Source organism: Oncorhynchus keta, unplaced genomic scaffold (assembly GCF_023373465.1).
Source record: "Oncorhynchus keta strain PuntledgeMale-10-30-2019 unplaced genomic scaffold, Oket_V2 Un_contig_7541_pilon_pilon, whole genome shotgun sequence".
NCBI classification, from domain to species: Eukaryota; Metazoa; Chordata; class Actinopteri; order Salmoniformes; family Salmonidae; genus Oncorhynchus; species Oncorhynchus keta.
Genome location: NW_026289524.1, coordinates 278,153 through 296,119, shown reverse-complemented (window position 1 = coordinate 296,119; position 17,967 = coordinate 278,153). Strand labels below are relative to the sequence as shown.

At 41.7% G+C, this 17,967-nt stretch overlaps 1 protein-coding gene and 1 long non-coding RNA gene across 38 annotated transcripts; both read right to left on the bottom strand.

The window, feature by feature from the left end:
• Positions 1-1,594: 1,594 nt before the first annotated feature.
• On the bottom strand, positions 1,595-16,718 carry cbx3b (chromobox homolog 3b). 8 transcript variants are annotated; one of them, XR_008124068.1, is made up of 6 exons: positions 16,504-16,714; positions 15,820-16,031; positions 15,396-15,567; positions 8,721-8,863; positions 3,107-4,068; positions 1,595-2,994 (listed from the first exon to the last, which is right to left on the bottom strand). XR_008124068.1 is itself a non-coding variant. In XM_052511820.1 (5 exons), exons 2-5 carry the CDS (start codon positions 16,023-16,025, stop codon positions 3,948-3,950), a joined length of 642 nt encoding a protein of 213 aa, XP_052367780.1. In that variant the 5' UTR covers positions 16,026-16,031; positions 16,193-16,718; the 3' UTR covers positions 1,595-3,947. The 8 variants fall into 8 exon arrangements, 3 of the variants coding, with proteins under 3 accessions (XP_052367780.1, XP_052367778.1, XP_052367779.1); XR_008124069.1 differs by having other exon boundaries at positions 1,595-2,938; XR_008124066.1 differs by having other exon boundaries at positions 1,595-3,106; positions 3,163-4,068.
• Positions 4,208-8,035, bottom strand: LOC127926411 (uncharacterized). Of its 30 annotated transcripts, none has more exons than XR_008124085.1 (3): positions 7,992-8,035; positions 4,646-4,737; positions 4,208-4,231 (listed from the first exon to the last, which is right to left on the bottom strand). It is a non-coding gene; the product is annotated as an uncharacterized LOC127926411 (long non-coding RNA). The 30 variants fall into 30 exon arrangements; XR_008124090.1 differs by lacking the exon at positions 7,992-8,035 and adding an exon at positions 7,630-7,672; XR_008124095.1 differs by lacking the exon at positions 7,992-8,035 and adding an exon at positions 7,584-7,627.
• Positions 16,719-17,967: the final 1,249 nt, after the last annotated feature.

The window sequence follows — 17,967 nt, the reverse complement described above, 5'->3', positions numbered from 1 at the left end:
CCCTAGGATCAGGATGGTAACGACAATGACCGTGATAGAACCCTATACAACCCTAGGATCAGGATGGTAACGACAATGACCATGATAGAACCCTATGATCAGGATCGTAACAACAATGACCATGATAGAACCCTATGATCAGGATGGTAACGACAATGACCATGATAGAACCCTATGATCAGGATCGTAACAACAATGACCATGATAGAACCCTATGATCAGGATCGTAACAACAATGACCATGATAGAACCCTATGATCAGGATCGTAACGACAATGACCATGATAGAACCCTATGATCAGGATCGTAACGACAATGACCATGATAGAACCCTATGATCAGGATCGTAACAACAATGACCATGATAGAACCCTATGATCAGGATCGTAACGACAATGACCATGATAGAACCCTATGATCAGGATCGTAACGACAATGACCATGATAGAACCCTATGATCAGGATCGTAACGACAATGACCATGATAGAACCCTATGATCAGGATGGTAACGACAATGACCATGATAGAACCCTATGATCAGGATCGTAACGACAATGACCATGATAGAACCCTATGATCAGGATGGTAACGACAATGACCATGATAGAACCCTATGATCAGGATCGTAACAACAATGACCATGATAGAACCCTATGATCAGGATCGTAACAACAATGACCATGATAGAACCCTATGATCAGGATCGTAACAACAATGACCATGATAGAACCCTATGATCAGGATCGTAACAACAATGACCATGATAGAACCCTATGATCAGGATCGTAACAACAATGACCATGATAGAACCCTATGATCAGGATCGTAACAACAATGACCATGATGATCAGGATCGTAACAACAATGACCATGATAGAACCCTATGATCAGGATCGTAACGACAATGACCATGATAGAACCCCTATGATCAGAATCGTAACGACAATGACCATGATAGAACCCTATGATCAGGATCGTAACAACAATGACCATTATAGAACCCTATGATCAGGATCGTAACAACAATAACCATGATAGAACCCTATGATCAGGTTCGTAACAACAGTGACCATGATAGAACCGCTGCTCTGTTGTCTAGTAAAACAGTGTGTAGTAACCAGCACTGCCTCTTGACCTGGACCACATTTGCAACGTCACTGTGTGTTTATATGTGACACTGCAATGCTCGTTCTGCTGAGCTTCCTCGTTTGAATCCCATTTCATAGAGTACTTGAGCACACCTGGAAGTCACCAGGAAGTCACAGGTGTGTTGGTGTGTATCCACATAGTACAAATACAACTGACCTTTCTCTCTGGCTGTATGTCTTTCTCTGGTCACCAAATCTACTGAACAACGTCTGACTGTAGCTTATAAGGTACCATCTTGTTAAGGTACAATCTGCTATATTTGCTGCTGTACAATGGTCATTCAATGAATGATATATTCTCATTCATTCTTGAAGAATATCATTTATAAATGCAGTGTGAGTACAACTGTCCCAGAACGTGATTGTTTTACTCCGTTGTTTGTGTTTGTTGTCATTGAGTGTTTGTTAATGTGGATGATCTGAGAAACAGGACATTAAAGGCTCACAGGGTGACAGCTACCTTTATTCACAGACAGACACTTCACAGATCAAAGGTCAACAGGTACAGTGACTCATTCACTCAAGGCAGCCCAGAACAAAAGGTTCAACAGAATGGCAGTCTCAAATGGCAGACCATTCCCTATATAGTGCACTACAAAGGAAGCAGGGTTCTGTTTGGGATACAGACATTGCTCCATAACATTCCTGTCATGGGAGAGATGCACAATGAATACAGTGTCAGTCAGTTCTGTGTAGGGACTGGAGTTTGTCCTGAACATATATAACTCTGGGCCCCTTAACAAAACAATGATTTATCAGTAACAAATACAGGTTGGTGGATAAATATTACATTTACATTTACATTTAAGTCATTTAGCGTTAAGAGTTGCTGAGAACAATCAGTGACTGGGTAAAATTAACATAATCACATCAGATATACTTTTTTCATATGTGACGTCACATTTTGATCAGAGTAACTCATCAAATCCTCATGGTCACTAATAGAACCCCTGGCTGTGTTCTACATTAAACAGTATACCATCTACTATCATGTTCTACATTAAACAGTATACCGTCTACTATCATGTTCTACATTAAACAGTATACCATCTACTATCATGTTCTACATTAAACAGTATACCATCTACTATCATGTTCTACATTAAACAGTATACCATCTACTATCATGTTCTACATTAAACAGTATACCGTCTACTATCATGTTCTACATTAAACAGTATACCGTCTACTATCATGTTCTACATTAAACAGTATACCATCTACTATCATGTTCTACATTAAACAGTATACCGTCTACTATCACGTTCTACATTAAACAGTATACCATCTACTATCATGTTCTACATTAAACAGTATACCATCTACTATCATGTTCTACATTAAACAGTATACCGTCTACTATCATGTTCTACATTAAACAGTATACCGTCTACTATCATGTTCTACATTAAACAGTATACCATATACTATCATGTTCTACATTAAACAGTATACCGTCTACTATCATGTTCTACATTAAACAGTATACCATCTACTATCATGTTCTACATTAAACAGTATACCATCTACTATCATGTTCTACATTAAACAGTATACCATCTACTATCATGTTCTACATTAAACAGTATACCATCTACTATCATGTTCTACATTAAACAGTATACCGTCTACTATCATGTTCTACATTAAACAGTATACCGTCTACTATCATGTTCTACATTAAACAGTATACCGTCTACTATCATGTTCTACATTAAACAGCATACCGTCTACTATCATGTTCTACATTAAACAGTATACCGTCTACTATCATACAATATTACTATACCTAATAAAACCACAGTCATCTCACAGTGAACCCATTACTATACAATATTACTATACCTAATAAAACCACAGTCATCTCACAGTGAACCCATTACTATACAATATTACTATACCTAATAAAACCACAGTCATCTCACAGTGAACCCATTACTATACAATATTACTATACCTCATAAAACCACAGACATCTCACAGTGAACCCATTACTATACAATATTACTATACCTAATAAAACCACAGTCATCTCACAGTGAACCCATTACTATACAATATTACTATACCTAATAAAACCACAGATATCTCACAGTGGAAGAGCCGGAGGGAGAGCCTTGTGGCCAAGGTGGCCCGGAGGCAGAAGATACAACAAACTAAATCTAGTACTAAACTCCAATACAATCACATGGGGTTCTACGACCACAGTATCAGTAGTCAAACAGAACACAGTGTCCACAGTGATTCAGTCTGCTGCAGTACATGAAGACACTGGGAAAGGAATGCTAAGGGTTAGTTTCAACTCTTCAAACGTAGTGTACACACATCCAGTCACGAGTAATCCAGAGATACTCGCACCCTTCGTCAGGCTTTGACAAAGAGCTTCGGGTTGTTAGGTTGTACAATAGACTGAGGGGAGAATTCATCAGTGTGAACCGGCTGTCAGCCTTCATTTCATTAGTTTCAACTCAATCAGGGCCACAGAGAGAGACAGACGTCTCTATGAACGGTTCTGAACTCCACCACACGCTGCACTACACCCCAAAGGCATTGTGACCTCACCCAGCACCACAGGAAGCAGGAAGACCCCGTAGAGGGCTTTTACACCTGCCACCATGACTCAATCTACCTGCAGCAGGACATCGTTTCACACACTGTGCTTTTAATGTCAGCTCAAGGAGGACCTTGGTTCGCTGGAGGAGAAATTAACCTATGAGATGCCTACAGATGCTTGTCAGTTCACATCCATACTTGTGTACTCACATGCACACACACACTCTACGACACACACACATCCTTTACTGGTCCTCGTCCCCAGAATGCCAGGTGAGTTTGTCCTCGTAGAAGGCTACAACCACCTCAGGATACCTGGCGCTGGCCTCCCTGGCTGACAGCAGGGCCACCTCGTCACGGTTCTTCCTGTACAGACACACAGGGATACAAGCCATTATTAGAATCATTTTACCGTCTCTATGACATATTATTACGTAGATAATATCTGTACACATGTAAAGAGAGAGGGAGACAACGGGGAGGGGGGCAATGTCCACTTCTTTCTGTTTGTCAGAGCACATCATTATACCTACTCTGGTGCTGTTTGTTCTGTTTGTCAGAGCACATCATTATAACTACTCTGGTGCTGTTCGTTCTGTTTGTCAGAGCACATCATTATACCTACTCTGGTACTGTTCTTTCTGTTTGTCAGAGCACATCATTATAACTACTCTGGTGCTGTTCGTTCTGTTTGTCAGAGCACATCATTATACCTACTCTGGTGCTGTTCGTTCTGTTTGTCAGAGCACATCATTATACCTACTCTGGTGCTGTTCTTTCTGTTTGTCAGAGCACATCATTATACCTACTCTGGTGCTGTTCGTTCTGTTTGTCAGAGCACATCATTATACCTACTCTGGTGCTGTTCGTTCTGTTTGTCAGAGCACATCATTATAACTACTCTGGTGCTGTTCGTTCTGTTTGTCAGAGTACATCATTATACCTACTCTGGTGCTGTTCGTTCTGTTTGTCAGAGTACATCATTATAACTACTCTGGTGCTGTTCGTTCTGTTTGTCAGAGTACATCATTATAACTACTCTGGTGCTGTTCGTTCTGTTTGTCAGAGTACATCATTATAACTACTCTGGTGCTGTTCGTTCTGTTTGTCAGAGTACATCATTATAACTACTCTGGTGCTGTTCGTTCTGTTTGTCAGAGCACATCATTATAACTACTCTGGTACTGTTCTTTCTGTTTGTCAGAGTACATCATTATAACTACTCTGGTACTGTTCTTTCTGTTTGTCAGAGCACATCATTATAACTACTCTGGTGCTGTTCGTTCTGTTTGTCAGAGTACATCATTATAACTACTCTGGTGCTGTTCGTTCTGTTTGTCAGAGTACATCATTATAACTACTCTGGTGCTGTTCGTTCTGTTTGTCAGAGTACATCATTATAACTACTCTGGTACTGTTCTTTCTGTTTGTCAGAGCACATCATTATAACTACTCTGGTGCTGTTCGTTCTGTTTGTCAGAGTACATCATTATAACTACTCTGGTGCTGTTCGTTCTGTTTGTCAGAGTACATCATTATAACTACTCTGGTGCTGTTCGTTCTGTTTGTCAGAGCACATCATTATACCTACTCTGGTGCTGTTCTTTCTGTTTGTCAGAGCACATCATTATACCTACTCTGGTACTGTTCGTTCTGTTTGTCAGAGCACATCATTATACCTACTCTGGTGCTGTTCTTTCTGTTTGTCAGAGCACATCATTATACCTACTCTGGTGCTGTTCGTTCTGTTTGTCAGAGCACATCATTATAACTACTCTGGTGCTGTTCGTTCTGTTTGTCAGAGTACATCATTATACCTACTCTGGTGCTGTTCGTTCTGTTTGTCAGAGCACATCATTATACCTACTCTGGTGCTGTTCGTTCTGTTTGTCAGAGCACATCATTATAACTACTCTGGTGCTGTTCGTTCTGTTTGTCAGAGCACATCATTATACCTACTCTGGTGCTGTTCGTTCTGTTTGTCAGAGCACATCATTATAACTACTCTGGTGCTGTTCGTTCTGTTTGTCAGAGCACATCATTATACCTACTCTGATGCTGTTCGTTCTGTTTGTCAGAGCACATCATTATACCTACTCTGGTGCTGTACTTTCTGTTTGTCAGAGCACATCATTATACCTACTCTGGTGCTGTTCTTTCTGTTTGTCAGAGCACATCATTATACCTACTCTGGTGCTGTTCGTTCTGTTTGTCAGAGCACATCATTATACCTACTCTGGTGCTGTACTTTCTGTTTGTCAGAGCACATCATTATACCTACTCTGGTGCTGTTCGTTCTGTTTGTCAGAGCACATCATTATACCTACTCTGGTGCTGTTCGTTCTGTTTGTCAGAGCACATCATTATAACTACTCTGGTGCTGTTCGTTCTGTTTGTCAGAGCACATCATTATACCTACTCTGGTACTGTTCGTTCTGTTTGTCAGAGCACATCATTATACCTACTCTGGTGCTGTTCGTTCTGTTTGTCAGAGCACATCATTATACCTACTCTGGTGCTGTTCGTTCTGTTTGTCAGAGCACATCATTATAACTACTCTGGTGCTGTTCGTTCTGTTTGTCAGAGCACATCATTATACCTACTCTGGTACTGTTCTTTCTGTTTGTCAGAGCACATCATTATAACTACTCTGGTGCTGTTCGTTCTGTTTGTCAGAGCACATCATTATAACTACTCTGGTGCTGTTCGTTCTGTTTGTCAGAGCACATCATTATACCTACTCTGGTGCTGTTCGTTCTGTTTGTCAGAGCACATCATTATAACTACTCTGGTGCTGTTCGTTCTGTTTGTCAGAGCACATCATTATAACTACTCTGGTGCTGTTCGTTCTGTTTGTCAGAGCACATCATTATAACTACTCTGGTGCTGTTCGTTCTGTTTGTCAGAGCACATCATTATAACTACTCTGGTGCTGTACTTTCTGTTTGTCAGAGCACATCATTATACCTACTCTGGTGCTGTTCGTTCTGTTTGTCAGAGCACATCATTATAACTACTCTGGTGCTGTACTTTCTGTTTGTCAGAGCACATCATTATACCTACTCTGGTGCTGTACTTTCTGTTTGTCAGAGCACATCATTATAACTACTCTGGTGCTGTACTTTCTGTTTGTCAGAGCACATCATTATACCTATTCTGGTGCTGTTCTTTCTGTTTGTCAGAGCACATCATTATACCTACTCTGGTACTGTACTTTCTGTTTGTCAGAGCACATCATAACTACTCTTGCGCTGTTCGTTCTGTTTGTCAGAGCACATCATTATACCTACTCTGGTGCTGTTCGTTCTGTTTGTCAGAGCACATCATTATAACTACTCTGGTGCTGTTCGTTCTGTTTGTCAGAGCACATCATTATAACTACTCTGGTGCTGTTCGTTCTGTTTGTCAGAGCACATCATTATAACTACTCTGGTGCTGTTCGTTCTGTTTGTCAGAGCACATCATTATAACTACTCTGGTGCTGTTCGTTTTGTTTGTCAGAGCACATCATTATAACTACTCTGGTGCTGTTCGTTCTGTTTGTCAGAGCACATCATTATAACTACTCTGGTGCTGTTCGTTCTGTTTGTCAGAGCACATCATTATAACTACTCTGGTGCTGTTCGTTCTGTTTGTCAGAGCACATCATTATACCTACTCTGGTGCTGTTCGTTCTGTTTGTCAGAGCACATCATAACTACTCTGGTGCTGTTCGTTCTGTTTGTCAGAGCACATCATTATAACTACTCTGGTGCTGTTCGTTCTGTTTGTCAGAGCACATCATTATACCTACTCTTGCGCTGTTCGTTCTGTTTGTCAGAGCACATCATTATAACTACTCTGGTGCTGTTCGTTCTGTTTGTCAGAGCACATCATTATACCTACTCTGGTGCTGTTCTTTCTGTTTGTCAGAGCACATCATTATACCTACTCTGGTGCTGTTCTTTCTGTTTGTCAGAGCACATCATAACTACTCTGGTGCTGTACTTTCTGTTTGTCAGAGCACATCATAACTACTCTGGTGCTGTACTTTCTGTTTGTCAGAGCACATCATTATACCTACTCTGGTGCTGTACTTTCTGTTTGTCAGAGCACATCATTATACCTACTCTGGTGCTGTACTTTCTGTTTGTCAGAGCACATCATTATACCTACTCTGGTGCTGTACTTTCTGTTTGTCAGAGCACATCATTATAACTACTCTGGTGCTGTTCGTTCTGTTTGTCAGAGCACATCATTATAACTACTCTGGTGCTCTTCGTTCTGTTTGTCAGAGCACATCATTATACCTACTCTGGTGCTGTTCTTTCTGTTTGTCAGAGCACATCATTATACCTACTCTGGTGCTGTACTTTCTGTTTGTCAGAGCACATCATTATAACTACTCTGGTGCTGTTCGTTCTGTTTTCAGAGCACATTATTATAACTACTCTGGTGCTGTTCGTTCTGTTTGTCAGAGCACATCATTATAACTACTCTGGTGCTGTTCGTTCTGTTTGTCAGAGCACATCATTATAACTACTCTGGTGCTGTTCGTTCTGTTTGTCAGAGCACATCATTATACCTACTCTGGTGCTGTACTTTCTGTTTGTCAGAGCACATCATTATAACTACTCTGGTGCTGTTCGTTCTGTTTTCAGAGCACATTATTATAACTACTCTGGTGCTGTTCGTTCTGTTTGTCAGAGCACATCATTATACCTACTCTGGTGCTGTTCGTTCTGTTTGTCAGAGCACATCATTATAACTACTCTGGTGCTGTTCGTTCTGTTTGTCAGAGCACATCATTATAACTACTCTGGTACTGTTGCACAATCAAAAGTCTTTCCCAGAAATGACCAGTATGTGTGAGGAATGTAGCCTACACTAGTATGTTGCTGCCTGGCATACAGTCAGGAAGACAAGAGGAACCAGTTGTGTGACAAGAGAGTTTTTATTCTAAAAACAACCTCTGAATGTTGGTGTTAGTTGGTGTTTGTTGCAGTTTGTTGTGGCAGTATGGAAGTGGTTAACTCTACCATTTGATGAGGAACATGAGTTCTCCGTGTCTGTCTGTAGAGCCGATGATGCGGTCAGGTTCCAGAGGACACGTGAGGGCAGTAGGAGAATCCTGGTCAGCAGGTTCCTGGAGGTCATTATGTCTCTGCTCGCTGTACATCTGCTGGGAGGACAACACAACACAGCTGACCAGTCAGGGGGATTGACTCTGTACCGGTAACCCCTGTATATAGCCTCCACATTGACTCTGTACCGGTATCCCCTGTATATAGCCTCCACATTGACTCTGTACCGGTATCCCCTGTATAGAGCCTCCACATTGACTCAGTACCGGTACCCCCTGTATATAGCCTCCACATTGACTCTGTACCGGTATCCCCTGTATAGAGCCTCCACATTGACTCTGTACCAGTAACCCCTGTATATAACCTCCACATTGACTCTGTACCGGTACCCCTTGTATATAGCCTCCACATTGACTCTGTACCGGTACCCCTTGTATATAGCCTCCACATTGACTCTGTACCGGTACCCCCTGTATATAGCCTCCACATTGACTCTGTACCGGTACCCCTGTATATAGCCTCCACATTGACTCTGTACCGGTATCCCCTGTATATAGCCTCCACATTGACTCTGTACCGGTACCCCTGTATATAGCCTCCACATTGACTCTGTACCGGCACCCCTGTATATAGCCTCCACATTGACTCTGTACCGGTACCCCTGTATATAGCCTCCACATTGACTCTGTACCGGTATCCCTGTATATAGCCTCCACATTGACTCTGTACCGGTATCCCCTGTATATAGCCTCCACATTGACTCTGTACCGGTACCCCTGTATATAGCCTCCACATTGACTCTGTACCAGTATCCCCTGTATATAGCCTCCACATTGACTCTGTACTGGTACCCCTGTATATAGCCTCCACATTGACTCTGTACCGGTACCCCTGTATATAGCCTCCACATTGACTCTGTACCGGTACCCCTGTATATAGCCTCCACATTGACTCTGTACCGGTACCCCTGTATATAGCCTCCACATTGACTCTGTACCGGTACCCCCTGTTATATAGCCTCCACATTGACTCTGTACCGGTACCCCTGTATATAGCCTCCACATTGACTCTGTACCAGTACCCCTGTATATAGCCTCCACATTGACTCTGTACCGGTACCCCTGTATATAGCCTCCACATTGACTCTGTACCGGTACCCCTGTATATAGCCTCCACATTGACTCTGTACCGGTACCCCCTGTATATAGCCTCCACATTGACTCTGTACCAGTACCCCTGTATATAGCCTCCACATTGACTCTGTACCGGTACCCCCTGTATATAGCCTCCACATTGACTCTGTACCGGTACCCCTGTATATAGCCTCCACATTGACTCTGTACTGGTACCCCTGTATATAGCCTCCACATTGACTCAGTACCGGTACCCCCTGTATATAGCCTCCACATTGACTCTGTACCGGTACCCCTGTATATAGCCTCCACATTGACTCAGTACCCCCCTGTATATAGCCTCCACATTGACTCAGTACCGGTACCCCCTGTATATAGCCTCCACATTGACTCTGTACCGGTACCCCTGTATATAGCCTCCACATTGACTCTGTACCGGTATCCCCTGTATATAGCCTCCACATTGACTCTGTACCGGTACCCCTGTATATAGCCTCCACATTGACTCAGTACCGGTACCCCTGTATATAGCCTCCACATTGACTCAGTACCGGTACCCCCTGTATATAGCCTCCACATTGACTCAGTACCGGTACCCCCTGTATATAGCCTCCACATTGACTCAGTACTGGTACCCCCTGTATATAGCCTCCACATTGACTCAGTACCGGTACCCCCTGTATATAGCCTCCACATTGACTCTGTACCGGTATCCCCTGTATATAGCCTCCACATTGACTCTGTACCGATACCCCTGTATATAGCCTCCACATTGACTCTGTACCGGTATCCTCTGTATATAGCCTCCACATTGACTCTGTACCGGTATCCCCTGTATATAGCCTCCACATTGACTCTGTACCGGTATCCCCTGTATATAGCCTCCACATTGACTCTGTACCGGTACCCCCTGTATATAGCCTCCACATTGACTCTGTACCGATACCCCCTGTATATAGCCTCCACATTGACTCTGTACCAGTATCCCCTGTATATAGCCTCCACATTGACTCTGTACCGGTACCCCCTGTATATAGCCTCCACATTGACTCTGTACCGGTATCCCCTGTATATAGCCTCCACATTGACTCAGTACTGGTACCCCCTGTATATAGCCTCCACATTGACTCAGTACTGGTACCCCCTGTATATAGCCTCCACATTGACTCAGTACCGGTATCCCCTGTATATAGCCTCCACATTGACTCAGTACTGGTACCCCCTGTATATAGCCTCCACATTGACTCAGTACCGGTACCCCCTGTATATAGCCTCCACATTGACTCTGTACCCCCTGTATATAGCCTCCACATTGACTCTGTACCCCCTGTATATAGCCTCCACATTGACTTGGTACCGATACCCCCTGTATATAGCCTCCACATTGACTCAGTACTGGTACCCCCTGTATATAGCCTCGTTATTGTTATTTTGCTGCTTTTTATTTGATTTTTTACTTTAGTTTATTTAGTCAATATTTTTTTTACTCTATTTCTTGAACTGCATTGTTGGTTAAGGGCTTGTAGGTAAGCAGCTCCCTGTTATGTCAACACCTGTTGTGATGAGTTAGAGGAGTGTTATAACACAACAGACCTGTCAGAGTGATCTCCTGTTGTGATGAGTTAGAGGAGTGTTATAATCATCTAAGGCAACGACTCTCTCCCCGTCTCAATATTAAATAGAGAGAAGTGACACTGCACATGCTGAACAAAGATGTTTTGCTCAGGTGTTATAGACATTTTGTTTGTAATTTAGTCAAAGGGTTTTCCACTATGTGGAAGCTCAGTGCCAGGCGTGGAAAGTGGAAACATTGACTCCAAGGGAACAATGAAACATGTGTATATCTGGAACAGAATGTCTGGATATCATTCTGGAATTAGAATGCCTCCTTCCTGGTTCTATTCCTATATCAGTCTACTGAGGTAACTTTTCCACATGACTCTGGAGCTTTTATCATGATATAACAGATCTGTATTTTTGGGCCCCAGTATTCTGACTCTATTCCATGATCATATAGTAATACACCTACATACACAGACCTGATCCAGACCAGTGATCTCCTGTTGTGACAGACCAGTCTTCTACTGAGTGAATACACACACTGATACAGACCTGTCTTCTACTGAGGATTAATAAACACACACCTACAGACCTGTCTTCCTGGCATTAATACACACACTGATCTACAGACCTGTCTTCTACCTGACATTAATAGACACTGATCTGTATACCAGTCTTGTGTGACTGAGTTAATAAACACACTGACCTACAGACCTGTCTTCTACTGGCATTAATCCACACTGATCTGACCTGTCTTCTACTGACATTAATAAACACACTGATCTACAGACCAGATCTTCTACTGGCATTAATAAACACACTGATCTACAGACCCCTGTAGTCTTCTACTGGCATTAATAAACACACTGATCTACAGACCTGTCTTCTACTGGCATTAATAAACACACTGATCTACAGACCAGTCTTCTACTGGCATTAATAAACACATGAGTCTAGAGACCAGTCTTCTACTGGCATTAATAAACACACTGATCTACAGACCAGTCTTCTACTGGCATTAATAAACACACTGATCTACAGACCTGTTGTGATGAGTTAATAAACACACTGATCTAACAGACCTGTCTTCTACTGAGTTAATAAACACACTGATGTGATGAGTTAGAGACATTAATAAACACAACAGACCTGTCAGACCTGATCTCCTGGCATTAATAAACACACTGATCTACAGACCAGTCTTCTACTGGCATTACCTAAACACAGTGATCTCAGACCTGTCTTCTGAGTTAGAGGAGTTAATAAACACAACAGATCTGTCAGACCAGTCTTCTACTGGATTAATAAACACACTGATCTACAGACCTGTCTTCTACTGGCATTAATAAACACACTGATCTACAGACCAGTCTTCTACTGACATTAATACACACACAGATCTACAGACCAGTCTTCTACTGTGATGATTAATAAACACACAGATCTACAGACCAGTCTTCTACTGATGATTAATAAACACACTGATCTACAGACCAGTCTTCTACTGACATTAATAAACACACCTGATCTACAGACCTGTCTTCTACTGACATTAATAAACACACTGATCTACAGACCTGTCTTCTACTGACATTAATAAACACACTGATCTACAGACCAGTCTTCTGACTGACATTAATAAACACACTGATCTACAGACCAGTCTTCTACTGACATTAATAACAAACTGATCTACAGACCAGTCTTCTACTGACATTAATACACACACTGATCTTGTCTTCTACTGACATTAATAAACACACTGATCTACAGACCAGTCTTCTACTGACATTAATAAACACACTGATCTACAGACCAGTCTTCTACTGACATTAATACACACACTGATCTACAGACCAGTCTTCTACTGACATTAATAAACACACTGATCTACAGACCAGTCTTCTACTGACATTAATACACACACTGATCTACAGACCTGTCTTCTACTGACATTAATAAACACACTGATCTACAGACCAGTCTTCTACTGACATTAATAAACACACTGATCTACAGACCAGTCTTCTACTGACATTAATAAACACACTGATCTACAGACCAGTCTTCTACTGACATTAATACACACACTGATCTACAGACCTGTCTTCTACTGACATTAATACACACACTGATCTACAGACCAGTCTTCTACTGACATTAATAAACACACTGATCTACAGACCAGTCTTCTACTGACATTAATAAACACACTGATCTACAGACCTGTCTTCTACTGACATTAATAAACACCCTGATCTACAGACCAGTCTTCTACTGACATTAATAAACACACTGATCTACAGACCAGTCTTCTCCTGACATTAATACACACACTGATCTACAGACCAGTCTTCTACTGACATTAATAAACACACTGATCTACAGACCAGTCTTCTACTGACATTAATAAACACCCTGATCTACAGACCTGTCTTCTACTGACATTAATAAACACCCTGATCTACAGACCTGTCTTCTACTGACATTAATAAACACACTGATCTACAGACCAGTCTTCTACTGACATTAATAAACACACTGATCTACAGACCAGTCTTCTACTGACATTAATAAACACCTGATCTACAGACCTGTCTTCTACTGACATTAATAAACACACTGATCTACAGACCTGTCTTCTACTGACATTAATAAACACACTGATCTACAGACCAGTCTTCTACTGACATTAATAAACACACTGATCTACAGACCAGTCTTCTACTGACATTAATAAACACACTGATCTACAGACCAGTCTTCTACTGACATTAATAAACACACTGATCTACAGACCTGTCTTCTATTGACATTAATAAACACACTGATCTACAGACCTGTCTTCTACTGACATTAATAAACACACTGATCTACAGACCAGTCTTCTACTGACATTAATAAACACACTGATCTACAGACCAGTCTTCTATTGACATTAATAAACACACTGATCTACAGACCAGTCTTCTATTGACATTAATAAACACACTGATCTACAGACCAGTCTTCTACTGACATTAATAAACACACTGATCTACAGACCAGTCTTCTACTGACATTAATAAACACACTGATCTACAGACCAGTCTTCTATTGACATTAATAAACACACTGATCTACAGACCAGTCTTCTATTGACATTAATAAACACACTGATCTATCAGACCAGTCTTCTAGTGACATTCATCCCAGATCTCAGACCTGTCTTCTACTGACATTAATAAACACACTGATCTCAGACCAGTCTTCTGTCATTAATACACACACTGATCTACAGACCAGTCTTCTGTCATTAATACACACACTGATCTACAGACCAGTCTTCTACTGTCATCCCAGATCTACAGACCCAGTCTTCACTGTCATCCCAGATCTCAGTCACTCTGTCATCCCAGATCTCAGTCACTCTGTCATCCCAGATCTCAGTCACTGTCATCCCAGATCTCAGTCACTCTGTCATCCCAGATCTCAGTCACTGTCATCCCAGATCTCAGTCACTCTGTCATCCCAGATCTCAGTCACTCTGTCATCCCAGATCTCAGTCACTCTGTCATCCCAGATCTCAGTCCCTCTGTCATCCCAGATCTCAGTCACTCTGTCATCCCAGATCTCAGTCACTCTGTCATCCCAGATCTCAGTCACTCTGTCATCCCAGATCTCAGTCCCTCTGTCATCCCAGATCTCAGTCACTCTGTCATCCCAGATCTCAGTCACTCTGTCATCCCAGATCTCAGTCACTCTGTCATCCCAGATCTCAGTCACTCTGTCATCCCAGATCTCAGTCACTCTGTCATCCCAGATCTCAGTCACTCTGTCATCCCAGATCTCAGTCACTTTGTCATCCCAGATCTCAGTCACTCTGTCATCCCAGATCTCAGTCACTCTGTCATCCCAGATCTCAGTCACTTTGTCATCCCAGATCTCAGCCACTCACAATCTCAGTCTCCTGTTCTGCCAGTTCCTCTTTGGGGACTAGCTCTGGTTCCACCGGCCGTAGGTTCTCTTCCTCAACCTGATTCTCTCCAGACAAACAGAGGTTTCTCAGGAACTCTTCTATCAGTTCAGGACAGACCAAGTTGTCCTCTGGTTCCCAGGTGTTGTCAGCACTAGAGGCAGAAACAGTGTGAGTGTGTCTATGTACAGCAAGCTTTTAATATTAGCCACTGAAGACATTCATGGAATTCATAGACAAGTATTTTGAACTAGTTTAGGATACTACTGTATATGTCCCAAATGGCCTCCTATTCCTTATATAGTGCAGAAGTGTGTAATTATGTTTAAGAGTAATGCGTTAGGGAATATGGTGCCATTTGGGAGGCATCATGGTTTATCCAACTGTGTTGAAATGCTGTCCTTACTCAGTGAATCCTTTCCACTTCAGATAGTACTCTACTCTTCCATTGAAGACCCTTCGTTGGATGATCTTCTCAACCACAAACTCCTGGACCACTGCTGCTGCTGCTGCTGTTGTTGTTGTTGATAGTGTTGTTGTTGTTGTTGTTAATGGTGTTGGTGTTATTATTGTTTCTGCCTTTCTCTGTTTCACATTCTGCTTTTTTCTCATTCTAACCTGCAGAGGGGAAATATATACTTCAAGTTAAGTGTAATTCAGAAAAATTATAATTCAGAAAAATGTAGTAGCCTATTTAATTGTGTATTTGTGAAGAGGCTATGGCTGTAATCACTCCTCATCATAAATATTATGTCAAATCTTTCACGCAACGTTATTACAATGTAACGCGAGCACAATCTCGAGGTCCAGACTGAATATCGTCGTCATTATCATCATCATCATCATGTGGTTACATTGTAACGTCTCGCAGCCTCGGGTCAAGGGGACATAGACGGATAGACGAGCCCATCATCGTTCTAGGAAACATTGTAATCGCGCCTTCTGTACACATCTACTCTCGGCTACACATCTATTCATATTTACAAATAACTATGTTTACTGCGGACTCGCTGGTGAAATTACTAGAGGCTGATGATTGATTAACGAAAACGTATTCTCGGCTACATAGATATTACTAATAAACACGTACGCTTTCAGTCCAACTTTGGCTGTGACAGAAATACGCTACGATGTAGCACACGCTGGAGCACGCGGATACAAAAACAGTATAAATATGTCCAGTGGTTCGATAGATGCGTAGCCAAATGCAACAATGTTCCAGTGTCTTACAAACACTTTTCATGAATGAGTTAAATAAAGATGGCCGCGTTGGGAGCTCGGAGGAAGTGGTTGCCAAGGGAAGAGGTCAAGTCAGTAAAACCGGGAGGAGACAATGGGACATCCGCCAATCACAGACCGATCCGCTTGTCTGCTCTGTTTACAGTGGGAATTCGCCTGGGTTTACTACTGTGTCATTTTATAGTAGGATTTGGCTATACGCTCCGCTATAATGATGATTGTCGATAGCCGACGGGCACGGGGAAGAGAAGTTGCCTACGCTGTTAAAATAAAGTGTTTTGTAACACTAAAACTAGTGGGAACTGAGTTGCCACCATCGTTAAGGAGATGAAACCTTAACTTTGCTTGAGGTTTGAAACACGTGGGTGTAAGGGGTTATGAGACAGATTTAAGGTGTAGCCTACTGAAAAATTCACCCTAAGGTGTTCTGAAACATAACGTGGTGTGTTGTAACGCCACATAGTCAAGCGTTGTGGAACACCTTGCCAGAGACTGGGAGCGCTAACCAGGTTGAAAACACTATTATGATGTTTCGAGTCCTGTTTCATGCAGAATTAGATCCCTTATCTGTTGGTGTCGTTTCCTCTATGTAAAGATCCTGAACAATATCATTGTGTTTCGAGGCCTGTCTAGGGCAGAATTAGAGTTCTGGAGTTTTCAAATTCATTAAATGGGAGTCCATCCTCATTGTATATTCCCTGCAGTTATATGGTCTGCTGAGAAACTCCTCATAGGTCATTCCCAAAGGTCAACTGTATGGTATTATGCTCAAACAAAGGATATGATAAAATATAGTTTTGTGAAAATACAAATGAATACGTTTGTCCAGGATAGTAGTGAATGACTACAAAATACATTTTTCCAAGAAGTGATTTTGAAGCTTAGTATTTTCTTAGCAAATGATAAAATGACAACAAAACAGGAACAGGTAGTTAACATTTGAATACTGATAAAGTACGACAGTTCTAAGATCTGTAAGTTATTTATCCTTTTCATATTCTTCCAAATCAAGGGAAATATGGCATTATATTTCACATGAATAGGACAAGAATACAGGCAATGACTGCTAATGTTAGCAGTAGAAATCACACAAAACTGGTACAAAACTCCAGCCCATGGCTCAATATGAAGGTCAAAAGTTGGATGCAGTAAGGTGTGGCGTGGTAGGCTAGAGCTAGAGCAGGTTAAATTATCCCTGGCTATTTAGTGTAGCATGTAGCATGTAGCATGTCACATGTAGCATGTGAGGCAAGCATCGAACAATATATAAAGCTCGTAGGCAAACAAACCAGCAGTATTAACAAAAAAACAGGCC

Bases quoted from the DNA above. Each gene is read 5' to 3' on its own strand.
- cbx3b (XM_052511818.1), bottom strand. From the start codon at position 16,656: ATGAAAAGTGTTTGTAAGACACTGGAACATTGTTGCATTTGGCTACGC. The intron at 15,568-15,819 runs GTAAGGACAGCA...TTCTGCCTCTAG, and splicing joins AAGTGGAAAGGATTCACTGA to TGCTGACAACACCTGGGAAC. The intron at 8,864-15,395 runs GTGAGTGGCTGA...TTGTCCTCCCAG, and splicing joins CAGAACAGGAGACTGAGATT to CAGATGTACAGCGAGCAGAG.